Here is a 27,909-nt window from a genome sequence, read left to right as displayed (position 1 = left end):
CGCATTCTAATCACCAGCATCAGAACTACCTTCACAACCGACCTGGGACCAAAACAAAAAGCACATCAACGGACGTTGACAGAGTAATGTAGATACCTAGCTAACGTTAACTAGTTTGTTAGTAGTAATCAGTCCCCATTATAAACCCGATACGTAACTAGCTAACGTTACCTAATCTAGCTTTGCCTCCGCAAGCATTCCGCATTGTATGCTAGCTACGCTAGTTAGCAATTTTGCTAGCTAATAAAGTAGAGAGTCCCTGGCCGGCTTGGGCAAGTAGGCCGATACGGCCTCGCATTTCTCCGCAAGTGACATTAGCTCGTTAGCTAGCTAACTACATAAACATCTAACAAATGAACGAGTGTAGACATTGTTAGGTAGCCAAGTGCAAACGATAAAGACAACACAATGACATATTACATGGCTAACGTTGATTAATTGGCTAGTTAGTTATGCATCTAGCTAGCTAATAGCTTCATGTTGAAAGTGCCGCCAAAGAAAGCCTTTACCTGGTCGCACCGATTTGTCAGATCCGTAATTGCTTTGTTAGCAGTAGCTACCGGTACCGCGGCAATGAGCATTTACAGAACGGCAGATGCAATCCGGATGTATTTAGTAGCAACGGGTTTGGATCTCTCACTGTGTTTTTAGAGCAACGAGATAATCCCGAACCCCCTTTCTGTTGCGATAAGTAGCTCTGGCTCTGTGTGAGAAATAGCTGTCATGTCAGATTCAAAAATCCTCCAGCAGGTCCTTGTTCGGCTTCCGTACATGGCTCAACGTTCCATACGCTTGATTAGTTTTGCCCAATCGCCGATCTGTTCACATCACACGTGATTACACTGCAAAATCAATTAGGTCAATATAATAGACAATCTTTCATCAAAGTCAAATTTCTATTTACATTTACCAGTGAGTGAATAGACAGTGTAAAAGGCAATTTTATGGCATGGAACAAACGTCTACTTTTTAATGCCATGTGGGCCAAGCTGGATAGAATCGTCTGTTGGGGTCATCATATTTTAAACAGGTGTGCGTGACAGCCAGTCAAAGTCCACCACCAAAGACCGGGAGGAGGAAGTTACAACAGCAGGTGGATACAACAAAAACCATCCTTTCGTCCAGGGTTCCCAAACTCGGTCCTGGGGCCCTTCCTGGGTACTCATGTATTTTTTTTAACCTAAGGACTACACGGCTGATTTAAATAACCAACTCATCATCAAGCTTTGGTTATTTGAATCGGCTGTGTACTGCTAGGGAAAAAAACAAAACCCAGGACCGAGTTTGGGAAATCCTGATCTAGTCTAGTGTTGTTGAGAAATAAAGTCTTTGTGGTAAAATATTTTCAGATACTGTAATACATCAAGTAAGAGTCATTCAGAAATGTCAATGAAGAGTAACACATTACCACTTTCAAAACACAACTTTATTGGACTGTCATATCAGTAACTAAACACACAAAAACTGCTCATAATACTGACATAGGTTGGAGAATACATGCAGGGTCAAAGAATGTCTTTTCTCATGTTGCCTTGTAACCTTTTCTTTTTACACCCTCACAGTCAGGAGACTCTAAATGATCAACACAATGATCCAGGAGAAGGAGAAGAAGCAGGAGGAATGGAAGGATAGAAAAGTGGAGGGATGGAGGGAAGGAGGGATGGGGGGCTAGAGGGATGGAGGGATGGAGGGCTAGAGGGAAGGAGGGATGGAGGGCTAGAGGGAAGGAGGGATGGAGGGCTAGAGGGATGGAGGGATGGAGGGCTAGAGGGAAGGAGGGATGGAGGGCTAGAGGGAAGGAGGGATGGAGGGCTAGAGGGAAGGAGGGATGGAGGGCTAGAGGGATGGAGGGCTAGAGGGAAGGAGGGATGGAGGGCTAGAGGGAAGGAGGGATGGAGGGCTAGAGGGAAGGAGGGATGGAGGGCTAGAGGGAAGGAGGGATGGAGGGAAGGAGGGATTGAGGGCTAGAGGGATGGAGGGAGGGATGCTCAACAGAGGGATGAAAAGGAGAGGTGTTGGTAGTGCTCAACAGAGGGAGCTGATCTCGCCCTTGCTGCAGCCCCACTTGCAGCAGGCGTTGGAGAGGCCCACCACGACATCCCGCCCCTTCCTGTCCGTACTGCGCAGCGCCTCTAGCACTTCCTCTGAGATGGGCGAGCGGGCCAAACGACTGAACGCAGCAGCGGCAGAGCCCCCCTCCCTGACCTCGCCTGCCCAGCCCTGAGCATCCAAAACTGGACGCTGCTTGCTGACGAGGCCGGGGATGGCGTTGGAGCTCCATGGGTTGTAGGCCTCAGTCTCCTCGTCAATGGAGATGTCACCTGGAAGGACGAGGAAAATAAAATTCTTTGAATGCTTAATAGAAAAGAAATGGCTACAGGAACAACTGGTTCTCTTGCAAGGATTGATATTAGATATTAGTCTATGGTGCTGAATGAGAGAAAACATCTCAGTATGGTTGAACCCACAGTAGCAGACAGATGAGTAGTCGGTCAGTCAAACAGACACGTAGGCAGACAGACATTTAGACATGCACAACAAGAGAGACTGACACACACACACACACACAGGCACACACACACACACACACACACACACACACACACACACACACACACACACACACACACACACACACACACACACACACACACACACACACACACACACACACACACACACACACACACACACACACACACACACACACACACACACAGGCACACACACACACACACACACAGGCAATCAATCCCACACATTCACAACCACAGCCACAGGTACACATACACATCGTCTCTCACAGACACCCATCTCACCGGCGTCTCCCACTCCTCTCCTCCAACGCGATCCTCCGCAGGTGAAGATGACGGCCCGTATAAACTCTCTCCCGCACAGCTTCACCCCGTAGATAGAGTTAGCGTGGCCCTCTGCAGCCTGCACCATACCCACCAGCGCCACCAACAGGCCAAACGTCAACACCGCGGCCTTCCACATGATCAGGAGTGACAGATGGAGAGAGAGAGGAAAGAGGAGTCCAAGAGAAAGAGCCTTGAAAGTAACAGCCAGGCTGCAGGTGTGGATCAGTGGTCTGGTGAAGGTTGGGTGAGTCTCTGTGTGTCTCTGTCGGTGTCTCCTTCGCTCTCACCCGGTGGTGCTGTGTGGTTCTCTTGGCGGACCCAGAACCCCTTATATAGAGAGAGTCCAGCCCAGCACCGCTGACTGAAGCTTTATGCGTCCTACGGAACCCTCGTTTTCTACGTAGTGTACAACTTCTGAACACAGCCAATTGGATTTCCTATGGGCTCTGGTCTAAAGTAGTGCACTATACAGGGAATAGGGTTCCACTTGGCGAGACCCATGACTATGACCAAGTCTCCCCCTCTCTCTCTCATCGCCTTGGCCTCAGAGTACAGCCAGATAAGAAATGACTAAGACCTGAGACCTTTAGGAGAACAATGGTCCCAATAAAAGAGGTTGCGATTAAAATGGTGTCCCTGGTTAAAAGGTCATATCAGAGGTGTCGTCTTTAATCTAATCGTCAGCGACCTTTCAGTGTTTCCTGGCTGCTTCCAGTGTCACAACTTCGGGAACCTGCTATCTATCATGTCTGGCTAGGGATAGGATCGCTATTGCTTCCGGTTTTAAATTAACAAGGAGTTAGACCTACACACACACATGCACTAATACTGACAAATAAACAGATACTCAGGAGCACAGGCTCAACTCCCCATGTCTATCCTGTATATTAGTTGTGAGTCCTGTAACATGGATGGATAAGGAGACAGTAGCTATGTTTCCATGAACTTTCCTGCTGAATTTTTGTCAACATTTTAAAGTTCGAAAGCGGACAGGACAATTGCCTGCAAAAACCTATGTCGAATAAAAATGATGTGGTTTTAAATGTTTCCATAATCCTATTAGACAAACTGCGTGACAGCCGGTATACCCTGCCCATCTATATGTTATGTCTATTAGACAAACTGCGTGACAGCCTGTATACCCTGCCTATCTATATGTTATGTCTATTAGACAAACTGCGTGACAGCCTGTATACCCTGCCCATCTATATGTTATGTCTATTAGACAAACTGCGTGACAGTGACCCTGCCCATCTATATGTTATGTCTATTAGACAAACTGCGTGACAGCCTATCCCATCTATATGTTATGTCTATTAGACAAACTGCGTGACAGCCTGTATACCCTGCCCATCTATATGTTATGTCTATTAGACAAACTGCGTGACAGCCGGTATACCCTGCCCATCTATATGTTATGTCTCAGGGAGCCCGCAAAAGCCAGCAGGGATAGAATGCAAGAATTTGCCATAATTCTCATGTGCCTACTTATCGCCCACTTATCGCCTACTTATCGCCTACGTATTGCCTACTTATCGCCTACGTATCGCCTACTTATCACCTACTTATCGCCTACTTATCGCCACCATGGTCCGTGGTGTAACTTGCACTCAAGCAGGCCTAGATGATCTGAAACTATTTAATGGTGACAGTTATCATTGGAATGTGAAGCAATCCAGGTATTCTTTAGTCAAGAAAATAATCCTTGTTCTGTAAAAAACAAAACATTCTTATTGTTGAATAAATTAATTTTTCAAGCGGTAGGCCGAGGGCATTATAATGACATGTGGAGTAGAGCGGTAGGCCGAGGGCATTATAATGACATGTGGAGTAGAGCGGTAGGCCGAGGGCATTATAATGACATGTGGAGTAGAGCGGTAGGCTGAGGGCATTATAATGACATGTGGAGTAGAGCGGTAGGCCGAGGGCATTATAATGACATGTGGAGTAGAGCGGTAGGCCGAGGGCATTATAATGACATGTGGAGTAGAACGGTAGGCCGAGGGCATTATAATGACATGTGGAGTAGAGCGGTAGGCCGAGGGCATTATAATGACATGTGGAGTAGAGCGGTAGGCCGAGGGCATTATAATGACATGTGGAGTAGAGCGGTAGGCCGAGGGCATTATAATGACATGTGGAGTAGAGCGGTAGGCCGAGGGCATTATAATGACATGTGGAGTAGAGCGGTAGGCCGAGGGCATTATAATGACATGTGGAGTAGCATTATAATGACATGTAGGCCGAGGGCATTATAATGACATGTGGAGTAGAGCGGTAGGCCAAGGGCATTATAATGACATGTGGAGTAGAGCGGTAGGCCGAGGGCATTATAATGACATGTGGAGTAGAGCGGTAGGCCGAGGGCATTATAATGACATGTGGAGTAGAGCTTTATACTTAATAACATCACGTGCACCGCTTACCTTCCAAATGTATTTGGAAATCATCATTTATTCGAAAAACACTGTTTCTATCATCATTTGTCGCGATCAAAAAAAAGTTTAAAATAAAATACACCTCTGTCAAACGGATACAAGTGTGTTCGATCTTTAAAACATGTCTCCTACAGTACACCTGCCATTTTCCATTACACACATCACAACGTTTGCTCCTGTCTAGTAAACTTGGGTCAATACAAAACCTGCCATTTTCCATTACACACATCACAACATTTGCTCCTGTCTAGTAAACTTGGGTCAATACAAAACCTGCCATTTTCCATTACACACGTCACAACGTTTGCTCCTGTCTAGTAAACTTGGGTCAATACAAAACCTGCCATTTTCCATTACACACGTCACAACGTTTGCTCCTGTCTAGTAAACTTGGGTCAATACAAAACCTGCCATTTTCCATTACACACGTCACAACGTTTGCTCCTGTCTAGTAAACTTGGGTCAATACAAAACCTGCCATTTTCCATTACACACGTCACAACGTTTGCTCCTGTCTAGTAAACTTGGGTCAATACAAAACCTGCCATTTGTCACAACAACATTTTCTTTGGCCATATATTCCACGTCACTCAAGAAATGTGTTTGAGTGTGTGGGCTTGTAGGTCTATTAGGGTAAGGCTTAGGGGTTAGGGTTAGGGTAAGTCTTTAGGGGAAAATAGATTTTGAAGGGTAATCAATTTTAGGTCCCCACAAGGATAGTACATCACATGTTGTGTAGGTCTATTAGGGTTAGGGGTTAGGGGTTAGGGGTTAGGGTATGGCTTAGGGTTAGGGTAAGGGTTAGGAGTTAGGGTAAGGCTTAGGGTTTAGGGGAAAATAGATTTTGAAGGGTAATCAATTTTAGGACCCCACAAGGATAGTACATCACATGTTGTGTGTGTGTGTGTGTGTGTGTGTGTGTGTGTGTGTGTGTGTGTGTGTGTGTGTGTGTGTGTGTGTGTGTGTGTGTGTGTGTGTGTGTGTGTGTGTGTGTGTGTGTGTGTGTGCGTGCGTGCGTGCGTGCGTGCGTGCGTGCGTGCGTGCGTGCGTGCGTGCGTGCGTGTGTGTGCGTGCGTGCGTGCGTGCGTGTAGGGGAGAAAAGATTAAGAGATCTGTCATCAATTATTGTTGTCAACAAGCATTATTGACCTAATGCAACCGCAAGGCTCTCCAGGGGGTAGTGATGTCTGCACAACGCATCACCGGGGGCAAACTACCTGCCCTCCATGACACCTACACCACCCGATGTCACAGGAAGGCCAAAAAGATCATCAAGGACAACAACCACCCGATCCAATGCCTGTTCACCCCGCTATCATCCAGAAGGCGAGGTCAGTACAGGTGCATCAAGGCAGGGACAGAGAGACTGAAAAACAGCTTCTATCTCAAGGACATCAGACTGTTAAACACCCATCATTAGCACATTAGAGGCTGCTGCCTGTAGGCATAGACTAGAAATTACTGGCTACTTTAAGGAATGAAACACCAGTCACTTTAATAATGTCTACATATCTGGCATTACTCATCTCATATGTATATACTGTATTCTATACTATTCTACTGTATCTCATTCACTTAATGTCTACATCTGACATTACTCATCTCATATGTATATACTGTATTCTATACTATTCTACAGTATCTCATTTACTTAATGTCTATATCTGGCATTACTCATCTCATATGTATATACTGTATTCTATGCTATTCTACTGTATCTTAGTGACTTAATAATGTTTACATATCTAGTTTTACTCATCTCATATGTATATACTATATTCTATACTATTCTACTGTATCTTAGTGACTTAATAATGTTTACATATCTAGTTTTACTCATCTCATATGTATATACTGTATTCTATACTATTCTACTGTATCTTAGTGACTTAATAATGTTTACATATCTAGTTTTAATCATCTCATATGTATATACTATATTCTATACTATTCTACTGTATCTTAGTGACTTAATAATGTTTACATATCTAGTTTTAATCATCTCATATGTATATACTGTATTCTATACTATTCTACTGTATCTTAGTGACTTAATAATGTTTACATATCTAGTTTTAATCATCTCGTATGTATATACTGTATTCTATACTATTCTACTGTATCTTAGTGACTTAATAATGTTTACATATCTAGTTTTAATCATCTCATATGTATATACTGTATTCTATACTATTCTACTGTATCTTAGTGACTTAATAATGTTTACATATCTAGTTTTAATCATCTCATATGTATATACTGTATTCTATACTATTCTACTGTATCTTAGTCCGTTCCTCTCTGACATCACTCATCCAGATGTATATAGTCTTAATTTATTCCTACTTAGATGTGTGTATATTTGGGTATATGTTGTGTAATTTGTTATATATTACCTGTTAGATTTTACTGCACTGTCGGAGCTTGAAGCACAAGAATTTAGCTACAAACGCAATAACATCTGCTCATCACGTGTATGTGACCAATAATATTTGATTTGATTTAATGTAGGGGTTCTCCATTTTTTGGGGCCAGGGATCCCTTTTGTAATAGCACATTCTTCAGGGACCCCTCTTTGGCCGGGGTAGGGGGTGGCCGGGGTAGGGGTAGGCTGTCATTGTAAATAAGAATTTGTTCTTATTAACTGACTTGCCTAGTTAAATAAAGGTTAAATAAAATTAAAATAAACAAATAATTAAAACACAACTGGAGTGCGATTAAAATAGCCTCCAAGGAGTTGTACTCTGATGTTTGCTTCCTGCAGTAGGCTACATGGCTGGGCCAATCAAGTCTTGGGCCCGAGGAAAACAACATTTAAAAGGTCTCCTCTTGGCATGGGATAATGTCCTGCTATTCTACACATTTTACCACTTGACCAAAAAAACTTTTCATTTTTAAAGCATAAATTACAGTGCATTTTATTTATTATTTTTATATATTTTTTAAACATATTTTGAGATCTTTCCTAACCCTAACCTAACCCTAATCTAACCCTAACCCTAACCCTACTCTAACCCTAACCCTAATCTAACCCTAACCTAACCCTAATCTAACCCTAACCCTAACCCTGCAGTACCTCCGCGGATCCCTAATGCATATGATAAATTGCTCAATTGTAAATTTAGAGCAGTAATCAATTGATTGGAATAATTTGACTGACAGCGATCCAACCATTATGAGAACCAGGATCATGGCTAGAAAGGAACCATCTTTTGTCAAATTAACGTTCAAAGTAGTTTTTTTGTTGTTGCATTCTAGCTAACCCTAATCTCTTTCCTAACCTTAACCTGATTTTCCTAACCTGCTGCGTAAATTCTCCTAACCTTCTACGAAAAGTCAAATCTAACGTTAATTTCACAAAAGCTGGATCCATTCTAGTCATTACCCCGAGGAAATGGGAGAACCAGGGTGTTTTCCTATTACTTTTAGTGGGTAGTGAAAGTGATTGATAGACAGAGATTGACAGCCAATCGGTTGATAGAAAAATGATTGACATAAACATGCTCCAATGACATGACGACAAATGAGTGACATCGCCCCAAAATTATCCAATCAAAGTTAAGAAGAGGGCGGGATAAAGACGGGTGGGTAGCAACAGTTGCCCGGGTGAGGACGAGGCGCCATAGTCACGGTAGTCGTGGCGACAAGAACCAAGCAACGAGAATCAACAACAACAACCAGAATCATTAAGAAACAAACTTTAACACCAAAGCCAGGAATATTCCAGTGGGAATTTGAGGTGAATAAGCAACACCTTTGTTAAACCGTCGTCTGATGTTTATGTCTGAATAATTTTGTTAAGTTATTTAACGTTGTATTGCTTTAATCGAGCGTTAAACGGCACTACCGTGGCAGAGATGGAATAGCACTGGTCCCAGCTAGTTGCTCACCGCGTTCCAAGCGCAGACGGTTGTTATGACGATGTCAAATCTGTTATAGGAATACAAAATGGCGGGTGTTGTAATATGAGAATCTTGTACTTTTAGTTGTTCGAAATGTTTTGTTCGCAAAGCTTTTAACATGAAAAAGAATTGTTAAACTTCGTGAAAGAGGCATACTTGTCACATGTTCACGGATACTTTTGATTAGAAAATCACTTTTTAGATTTTCTAACTTTTTTTCAAATCTAATTGCAAAACAGACATATGTGCCAGTGTGTGTAAACTGAAGCATAGAAACGAATGTGTCATGATGTTGACTGTTATTTTATAGTTGTGAAAAAGTTTTCTCTAGTAAAAGTGATCGTCATGCCCGTACTGTGCAATGTGTGCCAGATCTCATGCTCTGCCGTCCTCGCGGTGGCTGTCACGCAGGGAGGGGAAGATGGGTTGAGCATATGGGTGGGATTGACATTACCTGAAGCCAATGGAGAAGCAATATTTAGAAGCATACACCAATGGCAACTGGAGAAAATATTATATGATATGCTTGTAGAGAAGGAGCAAGGTGCGTTTCCTGTGTGCTGTCGCTATGTGTGTGTGTGTGTGTGTGTGTGTGTGTGTGTGTGTGTGTGTGTGTGTGTGTGTGTGTGTGTGTGTGTGTGTGTGTGTGTGTGTGTGTGTGTGTGTGTGTGTGTGTGTGTGTGTGTGTGTGTGTTACACAGTTCAGGAATCCTCACGTGGTATATTCTACTAGTGGAAACGTATCATTATCGAATGTAGTTAAAGGGTCTATATGCAATAATTTCATGGGATATAACTATGATAATAGTTTGCCAGAGCTCACACCTCAGTGCTTTAGATCAGGGGTTCCCAAACTCAGTCCTGGGCCCTAGAACGACACAACTGATTCAAGTACCCAAATTATCATCAAGCTTTGATCATTTGAATCTGCTGTTTAGTGCCATGGACAAAAAAAACTTTCACTTGGGGAGGTTGTTGCATCCAACAGGAAGAACCTTAGTGTGCCTCAGCCTCAGACAAAATACTCACTTCCACCCTGGTTTCTGTCCACCTTTGTCAGTGTGCTTTCACAAGAGGTTGCCTGAAGTGTGTTGAAAAAGTTTTGAAAGTGTGTTGGCACAATTCTACACATTGTGTGTGTGTGTGTGTGTGTGTGTGTGTGTGTGTGTGTGTGTGTGTGTGTGTGTGTGTGTGTGTGTGTGTGTGTGTGTGTGTGTGTGTGTGTGTGTGTGTGTGTGTCATAACCAACTCCTTCCCTTGTACTTCCCCCAGAGTGGTGGTCTTGGTCCAGCCTGGCGGTAGTCATGGCAACCCCCGGCTACACAGAAGAGCTCCAGCCGGCCCCCCAGCCCAACGCTGTCACTATAGCAACACAATCAGCCACGCCCTCCCGCTCCACGCCAACCCAGTTCAACCAGTCAGTGTCCATCGTCTCCACAGCCGGACAGGACAAACTTCCTGCTCAAGCCACGCCCACCATGGCCCAGAAGACAGTGGTTCTTGCCACTCCTTCTCAGACTCCGTTTGTTACCGCGGAGATCCAGAGTTCTGCCGTTCAGCAGAGTAACGGACAGAGTTCCACACCGCAGTACATCGTAGTGACCGTTACAGGTGAGGCATTCTCACTCTCTCACTCTCTCAGGTGAGAGTAGCTGACATGATGAAACATGTCTATTCCACCATAGCCACACCTTCCTCTCCTGACGACTGTTACCATGGTTATCTACCAGACCTGTAGGACAGGCTCTCTGAGGTCCAGGTTGGTTAATGTTTGGTCTGCTCTCTGAGGTCCAGGCTGGTTAATGGTTGGTCTGCTCTCTGAGGTCCAGGCTGGTTAATGGTTGGTCTGCTCTCTGAGGTCCAGGTTGGTTAATGGTTGGTCTGCTCTATGAGGTCCAGGCTGGTTAATGGTTGGTTTACTAACCCAGTGGAAACCTTAAAGCACCATTGTCATGTAACCTGCATTAGGCCATTTAGCAGCCACTTTTATTCAAAGTAACTGACAACAGAGGCCTTTTAGTGGCCGCAGCGGCATTTGAACCCACAACCTTTGCCAAGTGGTCCATGCAGGACTACCATTAGCTGCAGGACTTCCGTTAGCTGCAGGACTACCATTAGCTGCAGGACTACGTTAGCTGCAGGACTACTGTTAGCTGCAGGACTTCCGTTAGCTGCAGGACTTCCGTTAGCTGCAGGACTTCCTACTGTTAGCTGCAGGACTACTGTTAGCTGCAGGACTTCCCGCGACCGGGAGGTCTGGCCTAGCGCCGTCCGGGTTAGGGAGGGTTCGGCCCAGGCTCTGTCGTAACCGGCCGCGACCGGGAGGTCTGGCCTAGCGTCGTCCGGGTTAGGGAGGGTTCGGCCCAGGCTCTGTCGTAACCGGCCGCGACCGGGAGGTCTGGGGTGACCCACAGTTGGCCGTCAGGGTTAGGGAGGGTTCGGCCCAGGCTCTGTCGTAACCGGCCGCGACCGGGAGGTCCGGCCTAGCGTCACCCGGGTTAGGGAGGTTCGGCCCAGGCTCTGCCGTAACCGGCCGCGACCGGGAGGTCCGTGGGGCGACACACAGTTGGCCTAGCATCGTCCAGGTTAGGGAGGGTTCGGCCCAGGCTCTGCCGTAACCGGCCGCGACCGGGAGGTCCGGCCTAGCGTCATCCGGGTTAGGGAGAGTTCGGCCCAGGCTCTGCCGTAACCGGCCGCGCCCGGGAGGTCCGTGGGGCGACGCACAGTTGGCCAAGCGTCGTCCAGGTTAGGGAGGGTTCGGCCCAGGCTCTGCCGTAACCGGCCGCGACCGGGAGGTCCGTGGGGCGACACACAGTTGGCCAAGCGTCGTCCAGGTTAGGGAGGGTTTGGCCCAGGCTCTGTCTTAACCGGCCACGACCGGGAGGTCCGTGGGGCGACACACAGTTGGCCAAGCGTCGTCCAGGTTAGGGAGGGTTCGGCCCAGGCTCTGTCTTAACCGGCCGCGACCGGGAGGTCCGTGGGGCGACACACAGTTGGCCAAGCGTCGTCCAGGTTAGGGAGGGTTCAGCCCAGGCTCTGTCTTAACCGGCCGCGACCGGGAGGTCCGTGGGGCGACACACAGTTGGCCTAGCGTCATCCGGGTTAGGGAGGGTTCGGCCCAGGCTCTGTCGTAACCGGCCGCTACCAGGAGGTCCGTGGGGCGACGCACAGTTGGCCTAGCGTCATCCGGGTTAGGGAGGGTTTGGCCGGTAGGGATATCCTTGTCTCATCGCGCACCAGCGACTCCTGTGGTGGGCCGGGCGCAATGCGCGCTAACCAAGGTTGCCATGTGCATGGTGGTTCCTCCGACACATTGGTGCGGCTGGCTTCCGGGTTGGATGGCGCTGTGTTAAGGAGCAGTGCGGCTTGGTTGGGTTGTGTATCGGAGGATGCATGACTTTAAACCTTCGTCTCTCCCGAGCCCGTACGGGAGTTGTAGCGATGAGACAAGATAGTAGCTACTACAACAATTGGATACCACGAAATTGGGGAGAAAAAGGGGTGAAATTCACAAAAAAAAAATATATAATAATTTAAATACACAATTCCACCACATGTGTATATACACTACATTTAAAATCATTGAGGACAGCTCTGTAACATGTGGATATACACTACATTTAAAATCATTGAGGACAGCTCTGTAACATGTGGATATACACTACATTTAAAATCATTGAGGACAGCTCTATAACATTTAAACAATGTATTTCCATTGTAGCCCCACTGTAAAGCTGCCAGACTAGTTGACCAGCCATACTGTGTGTTGTGTGTAGTTTATTTGCATCTTGTCTATTAGTAGATTACCAGCAGCAGCTAACCTGCCAGCCGGGCAGGGTGTTAGTATCAGGTAACACTAGTGAGGCCTGGCCTGCTCCACTCACACCACAGACACACACACTGGAGCTAGAGACAGATCTGTCTGTCTGTCTCTGTCTCTGTCTCTCTCTCTCAATTTAATTCAAGGGGCTTTATTGTCATGGGAAACATATGTTAACATTGCTAAAGCAAGTGAAGTAGATAATAAACAATAACATTGAATGGATCATCATACTATATGAACAGTAATAAATCACAAAAGTCAACATCCATCTCTGTCCACCCTCTCTTCCCTCCCTCTTCCCTCCCTCTCTTCCCTCCACCCTCCCTCTCTTCCCTCCACCCCTCCCTCTCTTCACTCCACCCCTCCCTCTCTTCCCTCCACCCCTCCCTCTCTTCCCTCCACCCTCCCCCTCTCCTCTCCACCCCTCCCTCTCTTCACTCCACCCCTCCCTCTCTTCACTCCACGCCTCCCTCTCTTCCCTCCACCCCTCCCTCTCTCCTCTCCCTCCCCCTCTCCCCTCCACCCCTCCCTCTCTCTCCTCACCTGATACCTGTGTTTATATGATGGGGGGATTGTTCCCTCCATCTAGGGAGATTAGCTGTCCAAGGCCTCCCTCTGCCTGCCTCATATATAAGGCTGGAGAGATGGCCAGCCCTCTGTCCTCTCTCCATCTCTCTCTCTCGTCTGTCCTAAGAGCTATGTTCTACAGTAACTGCTGTTATAGTGTGGAGACAGAGTATGTTCTACAGTAACTGCTGTTATAGTGTGGAGACAGAGTATGTTCTACAGTAACTGCTGTTATAGTGTGGAGACAGAGTATGTTCTACAGTAACTGCTGTTATAGTGTGGAGACAGAGTATGTTCTACAGTAACTGCTGTTATAGTTTGGAGACAGAGTATGTTCTACAGTAACTGCTGTTATAGTGTGGAGACAGAGTATGTTCTACAGTAACTGCTGTTATAGTGTGGAGACAGAGTATCGTGAGTACTGCTTTATTATTATTCAATGATTTGATATTTGATGAAGTTGTAAACATAATCTCATGTTGTTTATCTTCCTCCCATCCGTCCTCTTCCTCCTGCTACTCTCTTTCTCTCTCTTCCTCCTGTACTCTCTTCCTCTTGCTACTCTCTTTCTCTCTCTTCCTCTGTCCTCTATTCCTCCTGCTACTCTCTTTCTCTCTCTTCCTCTGTCCTCTCTTCCTCCTGCTACTCTCTTTCTCTCTCTTCCTCTGTCCTCTATTCCTCCTGCTACTCTCTTTTTCTCTCTTCCTCCTGTACTCCATCTTTCTCCCTCTTCCTCCTGCTACTCTCTTTCTCTCTCTTCCTCCTGCTACTCTCTTTCTCCCTCTTCCTCCTGCTACTCTCTTTCTCTCTCTTCCTCCTGCTACTCTCTTTCTCTCTCTTCCTCCTGCTACTCTCTTTCTCTCTCTTCCTCCTGTACTCCATCTTTCTCTCTCTTCCTCCTGTACTCCATCTTTCTCCCTCTTCCTCCTGTACTCCATCTTTCTCCCTCTTCCTCCTGTACTCCATCTTTCTCCCTCTTCCTCCTGTACTCCATCTTTCTCTCTCTTCCTCCTGTACTCCATCTTTCTCTCTCTTCCTCCTGTACTCCATCTTTCTCTCTCTTCCTCCTGCTACTCTCTTTCTCTCTCTTCCTCCTGCTACTCTCTTTCTCTCTCTTCCTCCTGCTACTCTCTTTCTCCCTCTTCCTCCTGCTACTCTCTTTCTCCCTCTTCCTCCTGCTACTCTCTTTCTCTCTCTTCCTCCTGTACTCCATCTTTCTCTCTCTTCCTCCTGTACTCCATCTTTCTCTCTCTTCCTCCTGTACTCTCTTTCTCTCTCTTCCTCCTGTCTCTCTTTCTTCTCTTCCTCCTGCTACTACTCTATCTTTCTCTCCTATTTTCATTTACTCCCTGTTCCTCCTGCTACTCTCTTTCTCTCTCTTCCTCCTGTACTCCATCTTTCTCTCTCTTCCTCCTGTACTCCATCTTTCTCCCTCTTCCTCCTGTACTCTTTCTCTCTCTTCCTCTGTCCTCTCTTCCTCCTGTACTCTATCTTTCTCTCTCTATTTTCATTTACTGTGTTCCACCGATCCTCTCTCTCATCTCGTCTCTCTCTCTCTCTCTGTGTCTGTCTCTGTTTCTCTCTCTTCTTTCTCCATCTGTCTGTCTCTCTCTCCTCCCTCCCTCTATCCATCTCTTCCTCTCTCCTTCTCTCTCTCCATAGATGGTTCTCTCCATTCTAGTGACAGTGTATCAGACTCCAGTCCTCCAGTAGTAGTGGTTCAGACAGGGGTCTCCACCCAGGTAGTACAGCAGACCACCCAACAGGCACGCTACACACACACCTGCACGTACGCACACCAGACACACACCAGACACACACCAGACACACACCAGACGCACACCAGACGCACACCAGACGCACACCAGACGCACACCAGACGCACACCAGACGCACACCAGACGCACACCAGACGCACACCAGACGCACACCAGACGCACACCAGACGCACACCAGACGCACACCAGACACACACCAGACACACACCAGACACACACCAGACACACAGAGATCGAGTGGTTCAGACATTGTCACCAACAGCCAAGAGTGGAAGGCAGCACAATGTCAACAACCTATAGTCTATACACATCACACAGGGGTTAATACACACACCTGACTGACCAGTATCAGTAACTACAGAGCCTGCATGCCAGTCAGAGAGAGAGGGATGTAGACAGAGAGGAACAGAGAGATGGAGAGAAACGGAGAGATGGAGAGAAACTGAGAGATGGAGAGAAACAGAGAGATGGAGAGAAACAGAGAGATGGAGAGAAACAGAGAGATGGAGAGAAACAGAGAGAAGGAGAGAAACAGAGAGATGGAGAGAAACAGAGAGATGGAGAGAAACAGAGAGATGGAGAGAAACAGAGAGATGGAGAGAAACAGAGAGATGGAGAGAAACAGAGAGATGGAGAGAAACAGAGAGATGGAGAGAAACAGAGAGAAGGAGAGAAACAGAGAGATGGAGAGAAACAGAGAGAAGGAGAGAAACAGAGAGAGAGGAGAGAAACAGAGAGATGGAGAGAAACAGAGAGATGGAGAGAAACAGAGAGATGGAGAGAAACAGAGAGAGAGGAGAGAAACAGAGAAACAGAAAGAGAGAGAAACAGAGAGATGGAGAGAAGATGGAGAGAGAGATGGAGAGAAACAGAGAGATGGAGATGGAGAGAGATGGAGAGAGAGATGGAGAGAAACGGAGAGATGGAGAGAAACGGAGAGATGGAGAGAAACGGAGAGATGGAGAGAAACAGAGAGATGGAGAGAAACAGAGAGATGGAGAGAAACAGAGAGATGGAGAGAAACAGAGAGATGGAGAGAAACAGAGAGATGGAGAGAAACAGAGAGATGGAGAGAAACAGAGAGATGGAGAGAAACAGAGAGATGGAGAGAAACAGAGAGATGGAGAGAGCGAGCGAGAGAAGAGGCACCAGTGGAAGACAGACAGCGAGAGGGATATCCCTCATTCCCATCTCCAAAAGCAGCCCTTCCCTCCTCTCTTCCTTCTCTCCTTCCCTCCCCTCTTCCTTCTCTCCTTCCTTCCCCTCTTCCTTCTCTCCTTCAGTCCTCTCATCCCTCTCCTTCCCTCCTCTCTTCCTCTCCTTCCCTCCTCTCTTCCTTCCCTCCTTCCTTCCCTCCTCTCTTCCCTCCTCTCTTCCCTCTCTCTTTCCCTCCTCTCTTCCTTCTCTCCTTCCCTCCTCTCTTCCTTCTCTCCTTCCCTCCTCTCTTCCCTCTCCTTCCCTCCTCTCTTCCTTCTCTCCTTCCCTCTCCTTCCCTCCTCTCTTCCTTCTCTCCTTCCCTCCTCTCTTCCTTCTCTCCTTCCCTTCTCTCTTCCTTCCCTCCTCTCTTCCCTTCCTTCCCTCCTCTCTTCCCTCTCCTTCCCTCCTCTCTTCCTTCTCTCCTTCCTTCCCTCCTCTCTTCCCTCCTCTCTTCCCTCTCTCCTTCCCTCCTCTCTTCCCTCTCTCCTTCCCTCCTCTCTTCCCTCTCTCCTTCCCTCCTCTCTTCCTTCTCTCCTTCCCTCCTCTCTTCCTTCTCTCCTTCCCTCCTCTCTTCCTTCTCTCCTTCCCTCCTCTCTTCCCTCTCCTTCCCTCCTCTCCTTCCCTCCTCTCTTCCTTCTCTCCTCTCTCCTCTCTTCCTTCTCTCCTTCCCTCCTCTCTCTTCTCTTCCTTCTCTCCTCTCTCCTCTCTTCCTTCTCTCCTCTCTCCTCTCTTCCTTCCCTCCTCTCTTCCTTCTCCTTCCCTCCTCTCTTCCCTCTCCTTCCCTCCTCTCTTCCCTCTCCTTCCCTCCTCTCTTCCTTCTCTCCTTCCTTCCCTCCTTCCCTCCTCTCTTCCTTCTCTCCTTCCCTCCTCTCTTCCTTCTCTCCTTCCTTCCCCTCTTCCTTCTCTCCTTCAGTCCTCTCTTCCCTCTCCTTCAGTCCTCTCTTCCCTCTCCTTCCCTCCTCTCTTCCCTCTCCTTCCCTCCTCTCTTCCTTCTCTCCTGCCCTCCTCTCTTCCTTCTCTCCTTCCCTCCTCTCTTCCCTCTCCTTCCCCCCTCTCTTCCTTCTCTCCTTCCCTCCTCTTCCCTCTCCTTCCCTCTCCTTCCCTCCTCTCTTCCTTCTCTCTTTCCCTCCTCTCCTTCCCTCCTCCTTCCCTCTCCTTCCCTCTCTCTTCCCTCCTTCCCTCCTCTCTTCCCTCCTCCTTCCCTCCTCTCTTCCCTCTCTCCTTCCCTCCTCTCTTCCCTCTCCTTCCCTCCTCTCTTCCCTCTCCTTCCCTCCTCTCTTCCCTCTCCTTCCCTCCTCTCTTCCCTCTCCTTCCCTCCTCTCTTCCCTCTCCTTCCCTCCTCTCTTCCCTCTCCTTCCCTCATCTCTTCCCTCTCCTTCCCTCCTCTCTTCCTTCTCTCCTTCCCTCCTCTTCCCTCTACTTCCCTCTCCTTCCCTCCTCTCTTCCTTCTCTCCTTCCCTCCTCTCCTTCCCTCCTCTCTTTCTTCTCTTCTTCCCTCCTCTCTTCCCTCTCCTTCCCTCCTCTCTTCCCTCTCCTTCCCTCCTCTCTTCCCTCTCCTTCCCTCCTCTCTTTCTTCTCTTCTTCCCTCCTCTCTTCCTTCCCTCCTCTCTTCCCTCTCCTTCCCTCCTCTCTTCCCTCTCCTTCCCTCCTCTCTTCCCTCTCCTTCCCTCCTCTCTTCCTTCTCTCCTTCCCTCCTCTTCCCTCCTCTTCCCTCCTCTTCCCTCTCCTTCCCTCTCCTTCCCTCCTCTCTTCCTCCTCTCCTTCCCTCATCTCCTTCCCTCCTCTCTTCCTTCTCTCCTTCCCTCCTCTCTTCCTTCCCTCCTCTCTTCCTTCTCTCCTTCCCTCCTCTCTTCCTTCTCTCCTTCCCTCCCTCCTTCCATCCTCTCTTCCTTCTCTCCTTCCATCCTCTCTTCCTTCTCTCCTTCCCTCCTCTCTTCCTTCTCTCCTTCCCTCCTCTCTTCCTTCTCTCCTTCCCTCCTCTTCCCTCCTCTTCCCTCTCCTTCCCTCCCCTTCCCTCCTCTTCCCTCTCCTTCCCTCTCCTTTCCTCCTCTCTTCCTTCTCTCCTTCTCTCCTCTCCTTCCCTCCTCTCTTCCTTCTCTCCTTTCCTTCTCTCCTTCCCTCCTCTCTTCCTTCCCTCCTCTCTTCCTTCCCTCCTCTCTTCCCTCTCCTTCCCTCCTCTCTTCCCTCTCCTTCCCTCCTCTCTTCCTTCTCTCCTTCCCTCCTCTCTTCCTTCTCTCCTTCCCTCCCTCCTTCCTTCCTCCTCTCTTCCTTCTCTCCTCTCTTCCTTCTCTCCTTCCCTCCTCTCTTCCTTCTCTCCTTCCCTCCTCTCTTCCTTCTCTCCTTCCCTCCTCTCTTCCCCCCCTCCTTCCCTTCTCTCTTCCCTCTCCTTCCCTCCTCTCTTCCTTCTCTCCTTCCCTCCTCTCTTCCCTCCCTCCTTCATCCTTCACTCTGTCTTGTTCCACCTCATGATGCTCTACGTGTCAGCTGCAACACTCAGAGTAGGAGAGGGAGAGAGGAGAGGGAAGGGAGGGAGGAGGGGATACAGGAGGGGAGGAGAGGGAAGGGAGGGAGGAGGGGAGGAAGGAGAAGGGAGGGAGGAGGGGATACAAGAGGAGATGGGAGGAGGGGATACAGGAGGAGAGGAAGGGGAGGGAAGGAGATAGTTGGGGAGGAGATGAGTGATAGGGCGAAGGTTTCTGAAAGGGAGGGGGGAGGGAGGGATACAGGAGGGGAGAGAGTGAGGGAGGGAGGTAGTTGGAGAGGAGTGATAGGGCGAAGGTTTCTCTCTCTCCTCTGAAAGAGAGGGAGGGAGGGGGAGGGAGGGAGGAGGAGGGAGGAGGAGGAGGAGGGGAGCGGAGAGAGTGAGGGAGGGAAATAGTTGGGGTGGAGAGGAGTGATAGGGCGAAGGTTTCTGAAAGAGAAGGAGGGAGGGAGGGAGGGAGGGGAGGGAGGGGGAGGGAGGGAGGGAGGGAGGGAGGGAGGGAGGGGAGGGAGGGAGGAGGGGAGGAAGCGGAGAGAGTGAGGGAGGGAGATAGTTGGGGTGGAGAGGAGTGATAGGGCGAAGGTTTCTGAAAGAGAAGGAGGGAGGGAGAGCGTGATAGAGAAGAGAGATGTTCATATGAATTCCCCTGAGACTATTAAATGAGTTACTGGTTTCTCTGTAGGTGCAGCAGCATGTTTACTCCAGTCAGTATGTGGAGGGAGAGGACTCTTCTTACACCACCTCTACCATGTGAGTAGTACACACACACACACACACACACACACACACACACACACACACACACACACACACACACACACACACACACACACACACACACACACACACACACACACACACACACACACACACACACACACACACACACTTCATACCATGGAGACATGTTCTATAAATCGTGTTTTACAGATTTGTATTATTTTCTCTCTCCTTCCCATCTCCCTCTGTCTCTCCCTCTGTCTCTCCCTCTGTCTCTCCCTCTGTCTCTCCCTCTGTCTCTCCCTCCCTCTGTCTCTCCCTCCCTCTGTCTCTCCCTCCCTCTGTCTCTCCCTCTGTCTCTCCCTCTGTCTCTCCTTCCCATCTCTCTCTCTCCCTCTGTCTCTCCCTCTGTCTCTCCCTCTGTCTCTCCCTCTGTCTCTCCCTCTGTCTCTCCCTCTGTCTCTCCCTCTGTCTCTCCCTCTGTCTCTCCCTCTGTCTCTCCCTCCCTCTGTCTCTCCCTCCCTCTGTCTCTCCCTCCCTCTGTCTCTCCCTCCCTCTGTCTCTCTCTCCCTCTGTCTCTCCTTCCCATCTCTCTCTCTCCCTCTGTCTCTCTCTCCCTCTGTCTCTCTCTCCCTCTGTCTCTCTCTCCCTCTGTCTGTCTCTCCCTCTGTCTCTCCCTCTGTCCCTCTCTCCCTCTGTCTCTCCCTCTGTCTCTCCCTCTGTCTCTCTCTCCCTCTGTCTCTCCCTCTGTCTCTCCCTCTGTCTCTCCCTCTGTCTCTCCCTCTGTCCCTCTGTCTCTCCCTCTGTCTCTCCCTCTGTCTCTCCCTCCCTCTGTCTCTCCCTCCCTCTGTCCCTCTCTCCCTCTGTCTCTCCCTCTGTCCCTCTCTCCCTCTGTCTCTCCCTCTGTCCCTCTCTCCCTCTGTCTCTCCCTCTGTCTCTCCCTCTGTCTCTCCCTCTGTCTCTCCCTCTGTCTCTCCCTCCCTCTGTCTCTCTCTCCCTCTGTCTCTCTCTCCCTCTGTCTCTCTCTCTCCCTCTGTCCTCTCTCTCCCTCTGTCTCTCCCTCTGTCTCTCTCTCTGTCTCTCCCTCTGTCTCCCTCTGTCTCTCCCTCTGTCTCTCCCTCTGTCTGTCTCTCCCTCCCTCTGTCTCTCCCTCTGTCTCTCCCTCCCTCTGTCTCTCCCTCCCTCTGTCTCTCCCTCCCTCTGTCTCTCCCTCCCTCTGTCTCTCCCTCCCTCTGTCTCTCTCTCCCTCTGTCTCTCCTTCCCATCTCTCTCTCTCCCTCTGTCTCTCTCTCCCTCTGTCTCTCTCTCCCTCTGTCTCTCCCTCTGTCTCTCCCTCTGTCTCTCCCTCTGTCTCTCCCTCTGTCCCTCTCTCCCTCTGTCTCTCCCTCTGTCTCTCTCTCCCTCTGTCTCTCCCTCTGTCTCTCCCTCTGTCTCTCCCTCTGTCTCTCCCTCTGTCTCTCCCTCTGTCCCTCTCTCCCTCTGTCTCTCCCTCTGTCTCTCCCTCCCTCTGTCTCTCCCTCCCTCTGTCTCTCTCTCCCTCTGTCTCTCCCTCTGTCCCTCTCTCCCTCTGTCCCTCTCTCCCTCTGTCTCTCCCTCTGTCTCTCCCTCTATGTCTCTCCCTCTATGTCTCTCCCTCTATGTCTCTCCCTCTATGTCTCTCCCTCTATGTCTCTCCCTCTATGTCTCTCCCTCTATGTCTCTCCCTCTATGTCTCTCCCTCTATGTCTCTCCCTCTGTCTCTCCCTCTGTCTCTCCCTCTGTCTCTCCCTCTATGTCTCTCCCTCTATGTCTCTCCCTCTATGTCTCTCCCTCCCTCTGTCTCTCCCTCTGTCTCTCCCTCTGTCTCTCCCTCCCTCTGTCTCTCCCTCCCTCTGTCTCTCCCTCCCTCTGTCTGTCTCTCCCTCTGTCTCTCCCTCCCTCTGTCTCTCCTCCCTCTGTCTCTCCCTCCCTCTGTCTCTCCCTCCCTCTGTCTCTCCTCTGTCCCTCTGTCTCTCCCTCCCTCTGTCTCTCCCTCCCTCTGTCTCTCCCTCCCTCTGTCTCTCCCTCCCTCTGTCTCTCCCTCCCTCTGTCTCTCCCTCCCTCTGTCTCTCCCTCTGTCTCTCCCTCTGTCTCTCCCTCTGTCTCTCCCTCTGTCTCTGTCTCCCTCTGTCTCTCCCTCCCTCTGTCTCTCCCTCCCTCTGTCTCTCCCTCCCTCTGTCTCTCCCTCCCTCTGTCTCTCCCTCCCTCTGTCTCTCCCTCCCTCTGTCTCTCCCTCCCTCTGTCTCTCCCTCCCTCTGTCTCTCCCTCCCTCTGTCTCTCCCTCCCTCTGTCTCTCCCTCCCTCTGTCTCTCTGTCTCTCTCTCTGTCTCTCTCTCTGTCTCTCCCTCCCTCTGTCTCTCTCTCTCTCTCTGTCTCTCTCTCTGTCTCTCTCTCTGTCTCTCTCTCTGTCTCTCTCTCCCTCTGTCTCTCTCTCCCTCTGTCTCTCTCTCCCTCTGTCTCTCCCTCCCTCTGTCCCTCTGTCTCTCTCTCTCTCTGTCTCTCTCTCTGTCTCTCCCTCTGTCTCTCCCTCCCTCTGTCTCTCCCTCCCTCTGTCTCTCCCTCCCTCTGTCTCTCTCTCCCTCTGTCTCTCTCTCCCTCTGTCTCTCTCTCCCTCTGTCTCTCTCTCCCTCTGTCTGTCTCTCCGTCTCTCTCTCCCTCTGTCTGTCTCTCCCTCTGTCTCTCCCTCTGTCTCTCCCTCTGTCCCTCTCTCCCTCTGTCTCTCCCTCTGTCTCTCTCTCCCTCTGTCTCTCCCTCTGTCTCTCCCTCTGTCTCTCCCTCTGTCCCTCTGTCCCTCTGTCTCTCCCTCTGTCTCTCCCTCTGTCTCTCCCTCCCTCTGTCTCTCCCTCCCTCTGTCTCTCTCTCCCTCTGTCTCTCCCTCTGTCTCTCTCTCCCTCTGTCTCTCCCTCTGTCCCTCTCTCCCTCTGTCTCTCCCTCTGTCTCTCCCTCTGTCTCTCCCTCTGTCTCTCCCTCTGTCTCTCTCTCCCTCTGTCTCTCTCTCCCTCTGTCTCTCTCTCCCTCTGTCTCTCTCTCCCTCTGTCCCTCTCTCCCTCTGTCTCTCCCTCTGTCTCTCTCTCTGTCTCTCCCTCTGTCTCTCCCTCTGTCTCTCCCTCTGTCTGTCTCTCCCTCCCTCTGTCTCTCCCTCTGTCTCTCCCTCCCTCTGTCTCTCCCTCCCTCTGTCTCTCCCTCCCTCTGTCTCTCCCTCCCTCTGTCTCTCTCTCCCTCTGTCTCTCTCTCCCTCTGTCTCTCCTTCCCATCTCTCTCTCTCCCTCTGTCTCTCTCTCCCTCTGTCTCTCTCTCCCTCTGTCTCTCCCTCTGTCTCTCCCTCTGTCTCTCCCTCTGTCTCTCCCTCTGTCCCTCTCTCCCTCTGTCTCTCCCTCTGTCTCTCTCTCCCTCTGTCTCTCCCTCTGTCTCTCTCTCCCTCTGTCCCTCTCTCCCTCTGTCTCTCCCTCTGTCCCTCTCTCCCTCTGTCTCTCCCTCTGTCTCTCCCTCCCTCTGTCTCTCCCTCCCTCTGTCTCTCTCTCCCTCTGTCTCTCCCTCTGTCCCTCTCTCCCTCTGTCCCTCTCTCCCTCTGTCTCTCCCTCTGTCTCTCCCTCTATGTCTCTCCCTCTATGTCTCTCCCTCTATGTCTCTCCCTCTATGTCTCTCCCTCTATGTCTCTCCCTCTATGTCTCTCCCTCTGTCTCTCCCTCTGTCTCTCCCTCTGTCTCTCCCTCTATGTCTCTCCCTCTATGTCTCTCCCTCTATGTCTCTCCCTCCCTCTGTCTCTCCCTCTGTCTCTCCCTCTGTCTCTCCCTCCCTCTGTCTCTCCCTCCCTCTGTCTCTCCCTCCCTCTGTCTCTCCCTCCCTCTGTCTGTCTCTCCCTCTGTCTCTCCCTCCCTCTGTCTCTCCCTCCCTCTGTCTCTCCCTCCCTCTGTCTCTCCCTCCCTCTGTCTCTCCCTCCCTCTGTCTCTCCCTCCCTCTGTCTCTCCCTCCCTCTGTCACTCCCTCCCTCTGTCTCTCCCTCCCTCTGTCTCTCCCTCCCTCTGTCTCTCCCTCCCTCTGTCTCTCCCTCCCTCTGTCTCTCCCTCTCCCTCTGTCTCTCCTCCCTCTGTCTCTCCCTCTGTCTCTCCCTCTGTCTCTCCCTCTGTCTCTCCCTCTGTCTCTGTCTCCCTCTGTCTCTGTCTCCCTCTGTCTCTCCCTCCCTCTGTCTCTCCCTCCCTCTGTCTCTCCCTCCCTCTGTCTCTCCCTCCCTCTGTCTCTCCCTCCCTCTGTCTCTCCCTCCCTCTGTCTCTCCCTCCCTCTGTCTCTCCCTCCCTCTGTCTCTCCCTCCCTCTGTCTCTCCCTCCCTCTGTCTCTCTGTCTCTCTCTCTGTCTCTCTCTCTGTCTCTCCCTCCCTCTGTCTCTCTCTCTCTCTCTCTGTCTCTCTCTCTGTCTCTCTCTCTGTCTCTCTCTCCCTCTGTCTCTCTCTCCCTCTGTCTCTCTCTCCCTCTGTCTCTCTCTCCCTCTGTCTCTCCCTCCCTCTGTCCCTCTGTCTCTCTCTCTCTCTGTCTCTCCCTCTGTCTCTCCCTCCCTCTGTCTCTCCCTCCCTCTGTCTCTCCCTCCCTCTGTCTCTCCCTCCCTCTGTCTCTCCCTCCCTCTGTCTCTCTCTCTCTCTCGGTCTCTCTCTCGGTCTCTCTCTCGGTCTCTCTCTCGGTCTCTCTCTCGGTCTCTCTCTCTGTCTCTTTCTCTGTCTCTCCCTCCAGTCGTTCTGGCAGCTACCCGTACCCCGACTCCTCCCTCTACTCCCAGACCCCTCCCTCTTCCTCCTCTTCCTACTACGAGTCCACGCCCACCTCGGGGTCACAGGTCATTAACTCCGTGACTTCACAGTCGGTCTCCATCACCGCGGCAACGGGAGGAGGTGGGAGTGGTTACGTCATCCAGGGCGGACACGTATTGGGGGGTGGGGACTACTCCAGTCACAACACCAGAGCAGCGCCCGCCACAGTGAGTAGGGGTGTGTGTGTGTGTGTGTGTGTGTGTGTGTGTGTGTGTGTGTGTGTGTGTGTGTGTGTGTGTGTGTGTGTGTGTGTGTGTGTGTGTGTGTGTGTGTGTGTGTGTGTGTGTGTGTGTGTGTGTGTGTGTGTGTGAATAGTAACACCACTACTGTTTGTGCACGTTGATTTGGACAAATCCCTCTAGTCTTCAGCTGTCCCCCCCCCCCAGGTACAGTGGCTGCTGGATAACTACGAGGGTGCAGAGGGGGTCAGTCTGCCTCGCTGTACCCTCTACTGCCACTACCTCTTACACTGTCAGGATCACAAGCTGGAACCTGTCAACGCTGCCTCCTTCGGCAAACTCATCAGATCTGTCTTCATGGGGCTGAGGACCAGACGCCTGGGCACACGGTATGTACACTATACACACATCTATATAACACACGGTATGTACACTATACACACATCTATATAACACACGGTATGTACACTATACACACATCTATATAACACACGGTATGTACACTATACACACATCTATATAACACACGGTATGTACACTACACACATCTATATAACACACGGTATGCACACTATACACACATCTGTATAACACACGGTATGTACACTATACACACATCTATATAACACACGGTATGTACACACACATCTACATAACACACGGTATGTACACACACATCTATATAACACACGGTATGCACACACACATCTATATAACACACGGTATGTACACTATACACACATCTATATAACACACACGCCTACAGTTGAAGTCGGAAGTTTACATACACCTTAGTCAAATACATTTAAACTCAGTGTTTCACAATTCCTGACATTTAATCCTAGTAAAAATTCCCTGTTTTAGGTCAGTTAGGATCACCACTTTATTTTAAGAATGTGAAATGTCAGAGTAATAGCAGAGAGAATGATTTATTTCAGATTTGATTTCTTTCTTCACATTCCCAGTGGGTCAGAAGTTTACATATACTCAATTAGTATTTGGCAGCATTACCTTTAAATTGTTTAACTTGGGCAAAATGTTTGGCCCATTACTCCTGACAAGAGCTGGTGTAACGGAGTCAGGTTTATAGGCCTCCTTGCTCGCACAACGCGTTTCCAGTTCTGCCATCACATTTTCTATAGGATTGAGGTTAGGTCTTTGTGATGACCACTCCAATACCTTGACTTTGTTGTCCTCTAGCCATTTTTCCACAACTTTTGAAGTATGTTTGGGGTCATTGTCCATTTGGAAGACCCATTTGTGACCAAGCTTTAACTTCCTGACTCAGATGTTGCTTCAAAATATCCACATAATTTTCCAACCTCATGATGTCATCAATTTTGTGAAGTGCACCAGTCCCTCCTGCAGCAAAGCACCCCCGCAACATGATGCTGCCACCCCCGTGCTTCACGGTTGGGATGGTGTTCTTCTTCCACAACATGACGCTGCCACCCCCGTGCTTCACGGTTGGGATGGTGTTCTTCTTCCACAACATGACGCTGCCACCCCCGTGCTTCACGGTTGGGATGGTGTTCTTCTTCCACAACATGACGCTGCCACCCCCGTGCTTCACGGTTGGGATGGTGTTCTTCTTCCACAACATGACGCTGCCACCCCCGTGCTTCACGGTTGGGATGGTGTTCTTCTTCCACAACATGATGCTGCCACCCCCGTGCTTCACGGTTGGGATGGTGTTCTTCGGCTTGCAAGCCTCCCCTTTTTTTATTCAAAACATAACGATGGTCATTATGGCCAAACAGTTCTATTTTTGTTTCATCAGACCAGAGGACATTTCTCCAAAAATTACGATCTTTGTCCCCATGTGCAGTTACAAACTGTAGTCTGGCTTTTTATTGCGGTTTTGGAGCAGTGGCTTCTTCCTTGCTGAGCGGCCTTTCAGGTTATGTTGATATTGGACTCGTTTTACTGTGAATATAGATACTTTTGTACCTGTTTCCTCCAGCAACTTCACAAGGTCCTTTGCTGTTGTTCTGTGATTGATTTGCACTTTTCTCACCAAAGTACGTTCATCTCCAGGAGACAGAATACGTCTCCTTCCTGAGTGGTATGATGGCTGCGTGGTCCCATGGTGTTTATACCTGCGTACTATTGTTTGTACAGATGAACCTGGTACCTTCAGTTGTTTGGGAATTGCTCCCAAGGATGAACCAGACTTGTGGAGGTCTACAATTTTTTTTCTGAGGTCTTGATGGTCTTTGATTTCCCATGATGTCAAGCAAAGAGGCACTGAAATACATCCACAGGTACACCTCCAATTGACTCACATGATGTCAATTAGCCTATCAGAGGCTTCTAAAGCCATGACATCATTTTATGGAATTTTCCAAGCTGTTTGAAGGCAAAGTCAATTTAGTGTTTGTAAACTTCTGACCTCTGGAATTGTAATACAGTGAATTATAAGTGAAATAATCTTTATTTACTTTTCTGCTATTTTGCACACCAGTATCTCTACTTACACACCAGTATCTCTACTTACACACCTTCATCTGCTCATCATCATCTGCTCATCCATCACTCCAGTGTTAATCTGTAAATTGTAATTACTCTGCTACTGTGGCCTATTTATTGCTTTACCTCCTCACACCATTTGCACACACTGTATATAGACTTAGTCTTTTTGTTCTACTGTATTATTGACTTGTTTATTGTTTACTCCATGTGTAACTCTTTGTTGTTGTTTGTGTCACACTGCTTGGCTTTATCTTGGCCAGGTCACAGTTGTAAATGAGAACTTGTTCTCAACTAGCCTACCTGGTTAAATAAAGGTGTTCTCAACTAGCCTACCTGGTTAAATAAAGGTGTTCTCAACTAGCCTACCTGGTTAAATAAAGGTGTTCTCAACTAGCCTACCTGGTTAAATAAAGGTGTTCTCAACTAGCCTACCTGGTTAAATAAAGGTGTTCTCAACTGGCCTACCTGGTTAAAAAAAGGTGTTCTCAACTAGCCTACCTGGTTAAATAAAGGTGTTCTCAACTAGCCTACCTGGTTAAATAAAGGTGTTCTCAACTAGCCTACCTGGTTAAATAAAGGTGTTCTCAACTAGCCTACCTGGTTAAATAAAGGTGTTCTCAACTGGCCTACCTGGTTAAATAAAGGTGTTCTCAACTGGCCTATCTGGTTAAATA

At 49.2% G+C, this 27,909-nt stretch overlaps 3 protein-coding genes across 4 annotated transcripts in view; 1 reads left to right on the top strand and 2 right to left on the bottom strand.

The window, feature by feature from the left end:
• LOC124021130 (transportin-2-like) overlaps positions 1 to 825 on the bottom strand; it is a 31,641-nt gene extending 30,816 nt beyond the window's left edge. The window contains exon 1 of the mRNA XM_046336472.1: positions 510 to 825. The gene's annotated coding sequence lies outside the window, so the exon portion shown is untranslated. The remainder of the gene's footprint in view (positions 1 to 509) is intronic.
• A 1,060-nt stretch (positions 826 to 1,885) lies between these two features.
• On the bottom strand, positions 1,886 to 3,262 carry rln3b (relaxin 3b). The gene is made up of 2 exons (XM_046336473.1): positions 2,820 to 3,262; positions 1,886 to 2,321 (listed from the first exon to the last, which is right to left on the bottom strand). The coding sequence occupies exons 1-2, from the start codon at positions 2,995 to 2,997 to the stop codon at positions 2,026 to 2,028; spliced, it is 474 nt and encodes a 157-aa protein (XP_046192429.1). The 5' UTR covers positions 2,998 to 3,262; the 3' UTR covers positions 1,886 to 2,025.
• A 5,631-nt stretch (positions 3,263 to 8,893) lies between these two features.
• The window catches only part of LOC124021124 (MHC class II regulatory factor RFX1-like), a 33,454-nt gene continuing 14,438 nt past the window's right edge, over positions 8,894 to 27,909 (top strand). Inside the window, exons 1-6 of one of the 2 annotated variants that reach the window (XM_046336453.1) lie at positions 8,894 to 9,038; positions 10,474 to 10,812; positions 15,254 to 15,357; positions 19,731 to 19,798; positions 24,508 to 24,751; positions 24,971 to 25,152. In XM_046336453.1, the coding sequence (XP_046192409.1) occupies positions 10,506 to 10,812; positions 15,254 to 15,357; positions 19,731 to 19,798; positions 24,508 to 24,751; positions 24,971 to 25,152 (905 nt within the window). In that variant the 5' untranslated portion in view covers positions 8,894 to 9,038; positions 10,474 to 10,505. Of the gene's footprint in view, positions 9,039 to 10,473; positions 10,813 to 13,683; positions 14,006 to 15,253; positions 15,358 to 19,730; positions 19,799 to 24,507; positions 24,752 to 24,970; positions 25,153 to 27,909 lie in introns of those variants that run through there. The other variant, XM_046336454.1, reaches the window with a different exon arrangement.

This window comes from Oncorhynchus gorbuscha, unplaced genomic scaffold, assembly GCF_021184085.1.
Source record: "Oncorhynchus gorbuscha isolate QuinsamMale2020 ecotype Even-year unplaced genomic scaffold, OgorEven_v1.0 Un_scaffold_1058, whole genome shotgun sequence".
Taxonomy (NCBI): Eukaryota; Metazoa; Chordata; class Actinopteri; order Salmoniformes; family Salmonidae; genus Oncorhynchus; species Oncorhynchus gorbuscha.
The sequence above is the reverse complement of the archived record's forward strand: the minus strand, read 5'-3'. Positions and strand labels throughout refer to the sequence as shown.

Excerpts from the sequence above, each read along its gene's own strand:
- rln3b (XM_046336473.1), bottom strand. The coding sequence starts at position 2,997 with ATGTGGAAGGCCGCGGTGTTGACGTTTGGCCTGTTGGTGGCGCTGGTG. Across the intron at positions 2,322-2,819 it reads GAGAGGAGTGGGAGACGCCG|GTGACATCTCCATTGACGAG; the intron begins GTGAGATGGGTG and ends TCGTCCTTCCAG.